This window comes from Abramis brama (genome assembly GCF_963993115.1).
Source record: "Abramis brama genome assembly, chromosome: 10".
In the NCBI taxonomy this organism is placed as follows: Eukaryota; Metazoa; Chordata; class Actinopteri; order Cypriniformes; family Leuciscidae; genus Abramis; species Abramis brama.
The window spans coordinates 4,782,501-4,792,500 of record NC_139972.1 but is presented as its reverse complement, the minus strand read 5'-3'; the positions used below and the strand labels follow the sequence as shown (position 1 = coordinate 4,792,500).

Below are 10,000 nucleotides of genomic sequence, written 5' to 3'. Positions count from 1 at the left end.
TTCGTGAGTGAGTGAGTGAGTGAGTGAGTGGGTAAGTGAGTGAGTGAGTGAGTGGGTGTGTGTGTGTGTGTGTGTTCGAGTGAGTGAGTGAGTGTGTTCGTTCGTTCGTTCGTTCGTTCGTTCGTTCGTGAGTGAGTGAGTGAGTGGGTAAGTGAGTGAGTGAGTGTGTGTTCGAGTGAGTGAGTAAGTGAGTTCATCTCATGCTTTCATGTCTCATTTTTGTCTGAAGTTGGTGTCTGCATTTCAAAGTGAACCCGAGACGTCTGGAGACGTGATTATAAGAGCATTATGTGTGTTTGAGACGCGTCCACATCGTCACTCCCACATACCACCGTCTCAAACATGTTCACATTCACTGCTTCTCGTCCATCATTTGGTGAGTCATCATTAGCTCTTATCGAGGTTGCCGTGGATACTAACAGCATCCGTGTGTTTAACTGTAAATGCGGAGGGTGACAGAGATGCTTTCCCAGACCTGTTGTTTATGAGAAGAATAAAGAAATAATGTTTCCAAAATGACTGTTATTGAGTTTAATGGACCGCGTTCCTGCAGTTGCACTCAAGAACGTACACACCTACCTGATTTTATTATTTCACTGCGAAATTAAACTATATTATCGCCCCGCTCTCTATACAAAGTGCAGAGTTAAAGTACAGCTGTATATGCAACTTTATCTGCATACATAAAGTATGCATACAATTGTATATATATATATATATATTTATTTAAGTATTTTATACTATATATATATATTTAAGTATTTTATACTATATATTAGGGGTGTGACGAGATCTCGTGTTAGATTTCTCGTCGAGGGGAAACTTTGTCTCGTGAGTTGTTGTGATGTCAGTGTGATGGAGCGTGAGGGTGAAATTAGTATTGAAGATGCCCCTGACACTTTTAAATCATTTGTGTGCCGGGCCAATCACACACACACTCCGCGCACACACACACACTCACTGTCCCTCGCTCACTCACTCACTAGCGCGCACACACACACACACACGCTCACTCACTGTTGCTCGCACTCTCTCTCACTCGCGAGTCGCGCACACTCACTCTCGCTCACACTCAACCCGTCGTGGAGGACCGTTAAAATTAAACATGCTAGTCTTTCTGTCGTGATGTCCTGAAGCATCGCAGACGCGTAGGTTGTCGCCCACTATGACACACTATACGAAATGAAACGATCGAATCTTGCGTCCCGACGCCCGTTGTCCTTTACGAGTCTCCACGAAACGGATCGTGCCAAAATCGCGCTAAAATAGTGTAATCTGAACCAGGCAGGTAATAAACATTTGACCTATCGCGCAAATAACCTATTAAAGCACTAAGACATGGGAACAGTATAGCTAACATTCACATATCACAAGTCATATCGACATCGCAATATTAAACAATGTTATCGCACATCGCAGCTTTTCCTCATATCGTGCAGCCCTAGTTACTGCCCAAAGGTCTCAACTGCTGCCAGAAATCGTCGACATGCTTATATTCTTGAAAAAGAACATGACCATAATCTTAGTCTGTTCTGTGTAGTTAATTTATCTCTTTTTCATGCTTGAAGAATTTTTTTTTTTCTGTTTGAACTTGTAGTTTTGAGAGAGCAGTACTTTGATTATGGATACACACTTACTGTTTGCATTTAAAGTGTTATTTCAGTTATTTATATTAATTTTATTTATAGCCTACTGTTTTATTTTTTTTAATGTTCGATTTGTGGAAAGGAGTTAGATTTCTCATGTGAAATCGTACAGGGGAGAAGCCAGACGGTAGAGTTTATAGCAAAACATTTTGCAGTGTTTGCATGTCCTTTATTGCATATAATTCATTAAAATAGAAGTAAAATAACATTCATTACAAGTTGATTTCAAAATGCACCTAAATTGTTTTGCATTTTGTGATTTTCAGTTGAATAAAAAACTATTTTCCATTCATACATTTCATCATTGAGGATTTCTTAAAAATTGTGTAAAAATCTCGTCTTGTCTCGTTCTCGTGAACCCAATCTCGTGTCTCGTCTCGTCTCGTGGAGTAAGCGTCTCGTCACACCCCTACTATATATCAAATATCAACGGCTTGATTGTATATATCGTAGCAAAATGTAACTATACTATTGCACAGCCCTTTATTTAAAGTCCCCCTGTAGTCAATCATTTTATCACTTAAAACTCATCTTTGATCACCAAAATTACATATTTAAACGTTTTTTCCTTGAAAAAAATGTCTTAATGCCTTAAAATATCTTGAATGTAACTCTTGCCTCATTTAGTATGCGCGGTTCTATGAATATGCAAATGAGCCCCGCCTCCACTCACTCACTCAGCTCAGAGATCCACTGGTTGACGATCACACGTTGATCTGATTGGTTACAAGGTAGTTTGTGACGTCAGAAACACCAGCGATTTCAAAGCGTGTTTTTGAGACTGTCTTTGGTTCACTGCAGTTTTAAGGAGAAAATACTCAGCAATGCTGTCGACTTATGAATTTACACATGGTTTGTCTTAAAGCATATTAAAAACACCACATAGACACATAAACAACATTAAAAACTGGATTTACACCACAGGGGGACTTTAAAGTTTTCCTGCATATTGCATACAGTACACTCACATAAAGCGATATATTCATTGGTGCAAGTTAATTTAATGAGATTCATAATGAGAATTATGTTGTTTTCACAATTCTTTAGTTTGGCGAAATGCTCTTATAACTGCTATATTCTGTGTGTAGTGTGTGTGTTTGACTACATTACGGAGAACCAACGTATTACTCAAGTTATACTGAAATATAATAAAGTTATAGCTCAAAATCATACCAGATCTAGTCCAGAATATGAACTTACACTCCTGACTTACTCAAACCAGTCATCTAACAATGCATTAACACTGTGTGCTTGTCTGAGTTGTGAGTCATTGTTTTGATTAGATGTTTTACAGCCGAAAAGTAGTTTAGTGTAAACACAGATGGAAGGATAACATTTAAGCCCCTGTTTGTGTTTTGGTCGATCGGATCTCTAGTAGACGAGGATAAATACAGGTGTAACGGGTCTAAAAGGTTTTGAGCTTGTCCACTGTTCCAGAGGAAGTGGAAAACACATTCGACCGGATGTTTCGTAGTGTAAACGCTCATGTGATCGAATGTGTTCAAACAGCCACTAAACACCGTCTTCCCTCCGTCTGCTGATCTAACGCGTGAGCATTATGGGGAGAGCTCGAGTCACACGGGTTTAAACTGTCGACTGGAGACACAAGTTTGGTTTGAAGAGGAAAAACACACCAATCTCAATGTTCTCTCATCATTCCTGATGTCTAACACACACTCACAGCGTTCGGCTGATCTCGTGTGTGTCAGAGCAGAAACTAAAGCTGATGTTCTCAGTGTGTTTCTCTGTCGTCTCCGGTCGCGTTGTACATTAGATCGAAAGATCTTAAGAAACCCAAACATTTACCCGTTCATAGACCCTCCCCTCGAAGAAATCAGGACAGAAGTGGGTGAAAGTGGACAAAAGAGACGGATTAAAACACCAGGTGTGAACGGGAATGTGTCTCTCTCGTCTACTTGTGATCCGATCGACCACAATGCATCTTAATATTGATGTAAACAGGGCCTGAGTTACCATAATGAAAGGCCATCTAGGGAAAGTTGTTTCTCTTAGTAGAAAAAGATTAAATATTGTATAAATAATAATACAAAGAAAAAAGAAATATTAGTGGCAGAAAAGTGCATTTTTTCATTGTGCACAATTTTGTTTGACTTTAGCTTCTTTTGTTTTTTTGAGGTGTTCATATGTTTCCATCTAAAGTTTGGAATTCAACTTATGCGCAAAATTGGAATATGGCATAAAACATTTGCGAATTAAGAGTTTCCATCCCAGGTGTTCAAGAGATCATCACTTCCTGGGAAATTGGCGCAAAATATCAGAAATAAAAATGGAAGCTGCTGCAAAAGGAGGACGTTTTTCTTCCATCATGAATGAGTTTGTCTCGGAGCGTCAGACGAAACGCGTTCGGATGCTGGCGTTCGGGAACGCAGTCGTGTGAGACGCTTCTGGAGGGAATTAAACCAAATCATTCTGATCACACACTTTGACTCCGCTGTTTCAGAAACACCAAACCAACATTTGAGATGCTGCAATGCTATTGGTCCACTGGTTACTCCAGTTATCCAATCACATCCTCTGTTGAGGTTAAGTCACATGAGTTTCTTGCTGCACATAGAAGGATTTATTCGGTAAATGTTTTTCCATCGTAGTTTATGCACAAGTCTTCTTATTGGATAATAAAGTATCCGCCTCAATTGAGTGCATGTTTTAGAATTTATGCACATCTTGGCTTTTCCATCCAACGTTTTTTTTTATGCAATATCCCAAAATTCGCATAATCGTAGGTGGATGGAATCATAGCTGTTGACACCTTGCTCTGCTTTGGGAATTGTGGGTAGTGCAGTTAGTTCTTGTTTCTGGAGTTTTCCAGGTGTGCACTGATGCATTGTGGGTAATGTAGTGTTTCCCTGTGGAGTCTGTGCAGTGCACTGCCAGCGGTTCTTCATGTTGCGGGTCGGCGAGGACTGGATCTTCCTCATCTTGCTGGGACTCGTCATGGCGCTGGTCAGCTTTGTTATGGATTTCTGCATCGCCCTCTTATTACAAGGTGAGTGTGTGTGTGTGTGTGTGTGTGTGTGAAGATGAATATTTGGCTGTATCTGTTTTTTTCAGTTGCCATGTAATTGTTTTAGTGAACACTGGCCCACTAATAGAGGACAGTCTGAACATTAACAACAGCAATTTTGGAGTCTCCAACTCAACCCCTCTAGCAACACCAACTATCCAAAGTTGCGATCCAAACAAAATAATTTCTTGACTTGAAGATACCCGCACAGTTTCGACACAGTGCCACCTATTGGTCAGGGAATATGAAAAAGGGCAATTTTTTGGCCAAATTGTTCAGAAGACTCTTTACATTTGATGTGGCATGCCGAGTTGAATAATACCCAATTTTCGGCCATTTTGGGCGTCTTTTTGCGTCTTTTTGTCACGAAATGCTATATTATATGAATGCATTGGCGTATACCGTCATGAAACTCGGTATGTGCCTTCGACAGTTTGAGGCAGTGTGGTCAAAAATTATAATACAATTTGAATTGCTTTTGATTAGTTTAGCCTGTTGTCTTGATAGATCTCTTGGATCATGCCGAGAACATTAATACCAAATATGCCATATATGGCCAAACTTCCTGTCTGCCATTTTGATTGAATTGAAATCCTACTTTTTCAAACTCCTCTTAGACTGTTGGTTCGATTTTCACCAGATTCGTCTCGACTCTGAATCTGACGCAATGCGGGCAAAAAGTTATGGATTTCATGTTAATAGACAAAACTGTTTCATTTACCGCATTAACGAATTTGATGGCATGATGCCAAACTGCATCTGAGGCCGTATCTCTGCAAGGCCTTGGCAAATTGACACCAAACTTGGTGTGTTTTGTCACCCAACACTGACCACACCAAATCAATTTGGTGTAAGCGCCACCTATTGGTCAAAAGTAACGAGCAATTATGTTACATTGAAAGTTTGTGTTTATAGTTTTTCAACCTTTCTGCTTAAAATCATCTCCAAATGCCTTTTACTTTCACAGTTGGTCTGATGCTCACTGCTGATGTTTGCTCATCATTTTGCCCCTTAATTGCTTTCTTGTTTTAAGCACAAACTCACTTCATTTTAATTACTTTTTTCAGCATATAAGGAAGTCCCGCACACTATCTTAACTTGCAATTTAAAATACATTTTTATTAACGCACAACGTTTCGGTCACACAACCTTCATCAGGAGTGACTCCTGATGAAGGTCGTGTGACCGAAACGTTGTGCGTTAATAAAAATTTATTTTAAATTGCAAGTTAAGATAGTGTGCGGGACTTCCTTATATGTTGAAACGACCTACCTGGTCTTATTATCCTACGCACCTACAGTATTACTTACAGGTGTGCGATGGAGTTCGTTCACTAATTACTTTTTTCAGAAAACAAAAATTTATATCTTACATCATTTTGCCTCTCAAGTAAATGAAACTTGATTTAAGAATGTTTTCAATGGAAAACATCAAGACAAAGTGACTAAACAAGAAGTTTAGACTTTTGCAGTGTAGATACTTTGTCATTTATCTAATTGAAAGTTTACTGTACACACACGTACCCCGTAAGTTTTACTTGTGTGTTCTGCTTTCTACAGCTCAGAAGTGGATGTACGGTGGTCTGGACAGTAACGTCATCCTGCAGTATTTGGCTTGGGTCACGTATCCTGTGGTTCTCATCAGTTTCTCCGCAGGCTTCACACACATAGTAGCACCTCAGGCCGCCGGTGAGACACACTTACATTCACACACTCATAAGAGGTTTCTGTTGTTCTTCTTCATAATTCAGCGTTTTGTCTCTCAATCAGGGTCTGGTATTCCTGAAATGAAGACGATTCTCAGAGGAGTGGTGCTGAAGGAGTATCTCACGTTGAAAACGTTCGTGGCTAAAGTGGTTGGACTGACCTGTGCCCTGGGCAGTGGTTTGCCTCTGGGAAAGGAGGTGAACATACACAGATTCAGATACAGAGAATGTGTTTTTAGCTCGAGATCTAATGTACCTGCCCTCAGTGTGGTTGTAGCGTCTTTAAAGTGTTCCTGCTTTGTTTTAGATTCATCACAAGCCTTATGTGTGTGTGTTTTCTATCCTGTAGGGTCCGTTTGTGCACATTGCCAGTTTGTGTGCTGCTCTTCTCTGCAAATTCATGTCTTTCTTTGGTGGAATTTATGAGGTAATTACAACAAAGTTTCATAGCCTCCAATTTTAAGCAAACTCCTCTAATAGTACTAAATGCAGTACATATAAATGGGTGAAGATCTTGGGTCATATTTTGTGCCAAAGTAAAGTAATGGTCCCACTTTTTTATTAGTCTTTAAAAAAATAAATAATAATAATGGTTAGGTACAATGTACTTATTGAGCTAATGTAGTATTGCAGAACACTTGTGCTGCTATTGAGGTGGATTATGGGTAAGCAGGGCCTAAAACTAACTTTTTGCCACATCTGCCAGTGGCTGTTTTCCAGACAGCCATAAATTATTATTTTTCCAGCCATGAAACTGCAGTTATGACACCAACTGCAGAAAGCAGTTATGACACCAAAATTGTAGATACCAGTGAAAATTCTGAATTCTCTATTCAAATTTCAATATCACAGATAAAACTACTAGCCTAAATAATAAAAATTTCAAATATTATTAAAGACAAGTAACAGTAGTTTTCAGGTAGAGGTATTGAATAAAGTAATCAAATGTAAAATAACACTGGATAGTCTTCACTGTATAAATTAAACATAGATTAATCCTTATTAAAGTTTCAAAAGTTATTCAGTCAAGAGCAGTGAGTGATTTTCTTTGTTGTTTGATTAATATTAAAAACACAGACAGCTGCAGGAATATTAGGCAGCTGTCACTTTAAGACCTAATGCACGGATCCAATATACATTTTTGGCATATTTTTTGTGAATTTGTCTGTTCAAGTGCAAGAAGAAATGAAAGAGAGCTCAATTCAGTATCTGCACGCTGTCTGAGACGCAGCTTTCTGGACGAACGCTTCGGATGTTTGTGCACACAAAACTTTCCACACAGCATGCGAGTAATGAAAGTAGTTCCCTTTTGCATCTTCTTGCGGTTGAATATTTAAATTAGCTAGGCATAAACTCTTGTGATGATCTTGTTGACACTGGCCTGTCAACTGTCCCGAGCGTCGTTCACGTTTTTATATACTTGCAACCTTTTTTACTCCCATTTGGCGCTTGCCGAGTGTTAATTTTAGGCCCTGTGGGTAAGGTTAGGGACAGGAGTGGTGGTATGAGTAGGTTTAAGGGTGGTATGAGCAGTATAGGGTTTTTAACTGTAGATAAATCCAGCATTACAATAAAGAAAATCAAATGAAAAAAGAAAATACTACCCAAAAAATCAGCATCAAAACTTAATTGCAACTATTTTGGTGCAAGACACTTTGACTAACAATGACTACATTTACATGCACCCTCATAATGCAATTATAATAAAATGTAGGCAATATTGTAATTAAACTTCACCTCAGGTAAACACAATAGATAGATAAAATGTATTCAATTAACCTCATTAACCTCAATATGTTGCGTATGCCGATTGAAATGGCCATAAACAGGCTTGTAAACACTTTAATGGCATCTGTTCCACTCTGACTACATCTATTTTGCATTTGACGTAAATGGATTAAAACGGTGGCCAGTAACACAGGCTGTGTTATTTGTGCTATACATGGGGGAATGTGAATAATGCCGCCAAAAATAACCACAAATCTTAGCGAATAATCAGTTTCTAATTGGAAGATTTTGAACGGATGTTGAACAGATGCACCAAAGTCAAAATCATGTGTTGTTTGATTTATTTATTTTACCAGAAATATTTAATTTATGTGCAGTATTGTACATTGGGAAAAATGACAGTCCTTCTTACCTTGTCTAACCTTTAATATTTATTCCTGTGAAGTGTGTGTGTGTGAGTGAGTGAGTGAGAGAGAGTGTGTATGTGAGAGTGTATGTGAGAGTGTATGTGAGAGTGTGTGTGCGTGTGTGTGTGTGTGTGTTATATGGAAATCAATCTAAAATGTATTTCTGCATTTCTCTTGATGAAGTTTTCCTTTTGTGAGGATAAAACTTACAGCGATATCCATCTCTGAATAGATTTACCAAATACAGGTGTGTGTCTATGTGTGTGTATCTGTTTGTAGATAGTGTGATAGATTGTGTGTTTTATAAATTGTGAGTTTTTTTAAATTAGATTGTTTTACTGTGTTTGATTGTGTTGGTGTATTGAACGGTCCTGGATTGTGCTGGTGTGTATGTACTGCTGTTTTTGGGTTGTAGTGTGTGTGTGTGTGTGTGTGTTGAACAAAAGAGGTCAAATAGTCTGTTGTCGTATATGAAATGTTCTGTTGTGTGTGTGTGTTGAACAGAACGAGTCCCGAAACATCGAGATGCTTGCGGCTGCCTGTGCGGTCGGGGTCGGATGCTGCTTCGCTGCTCCTATTGGAGGTGAAAACTGTGGGGATTTGGGATCAAATATCTGAACGTGTCCCCAAAGAGAACTAAACCTTGTGTTAACGTACCCAGCGTGTTTATGCAAAATTTAAGAAATTATTAATTGCCTTATTTTTTATATTTCTCTAAACTAAATTTAATATTGTCAAAACAATAAACAGCCATCAAAATAATTTAAAGGGGTCATGACAGATTATTTGTATTATTTCAATTATGTTAATGAAGTTGTTTGCACAAAAAAAAAAGAGGTCAAAACAAACTTCATTTTGACCATCTGTCTGTCAGATCTGTTAAGGCTCCTTTGGCTCAATTTTTAAGACAAATGTTGTAGGAAATTAAAGTATTCTGGGAAATGTTCGTAATGTACAGTACATACTGTAAAAAAATGTAATTGCATTTTAACTCCACTTAATTACACTCAAATTCAAATTAGAGTTCAGAGTCAATTCAGATTCATGAATTAAAATGGAATTGATTCAGTTATGAATGGCACAAGACCCTGGTGCCCACAAAGTAAAAACGTTCAAATGAAGACAAAATAATGTAAAAATTGCATATTAACTGTACATATTAAGTTGGGGACACAATGTTATTTTTGAGTATTTACTGTTAATTTTAAAGGAAAAAAAGTAGAGAATTTCTAAATTGAATCAAGACATTACTCTGTACGTGTGTGTGTGTGTGTGTGTGTATTTCAGGTGTATTATTCAGCATTGAGGTCACCTCCACGTTTTTCGCCGTACGAAACTACTGGCGTGGATTCTTTGCTGCCACGTTTAGTGCCTTTATCTTCAGAGTTCTGGCAGTGTGGAACAGAGATGAAGGTGTGTGTTTGTGTGCGTGTGTTTTAAAGTGCCCCTGTTATGCTATTTAAAAGATTGCTAGTTTTGTTTTCTCCTA

The 10,000-nt window shown here is 38.4% G+C and overlaps 1 protein-coding gene across 2 annotated transcripts in view; it reads left to right on the top strand.

The window, feature by feature from the left end:
- The window catches only part of clcn2b (chloride channel, voltage-sensitive 2b), a 68,859-nt gene that overhangs the window by 28,936 nt on the left and 29,923 nt on the right, over positions 1 to 10,000 (top strand). For both annotated transcript variants that reach the window (XM_084126618.1, XM_084126617.1), the window contains exons 3-8: positions 4,522 to 4,653; positions 6,231 to 6,359; positions 6,441 to 6,574; positions 6,726 to 6,803; positions 9,016 to 9,094; positions 9,799 to 9,924. In XM_084126618.1, the coding sequence (XP_083982744.1) occupies positions 4,522 to 4,653; positions 6,231 to 6,359; positions 6,441 to 6,574; positions 6,726 to 6,803; positions 9,016 to 9,094; positions 9,799 to 9,924 (678 nt within the window). The remainder of the gene's footprint in view (positions 1 to 4,521; positions 4,654 to 6,230; positions 6,360 to 6,440; positions 6,575 to 6,725; positions 6,804 to 9,015; positions 9,095 to 9,798; positions 9,925 to 10,000) is intronic.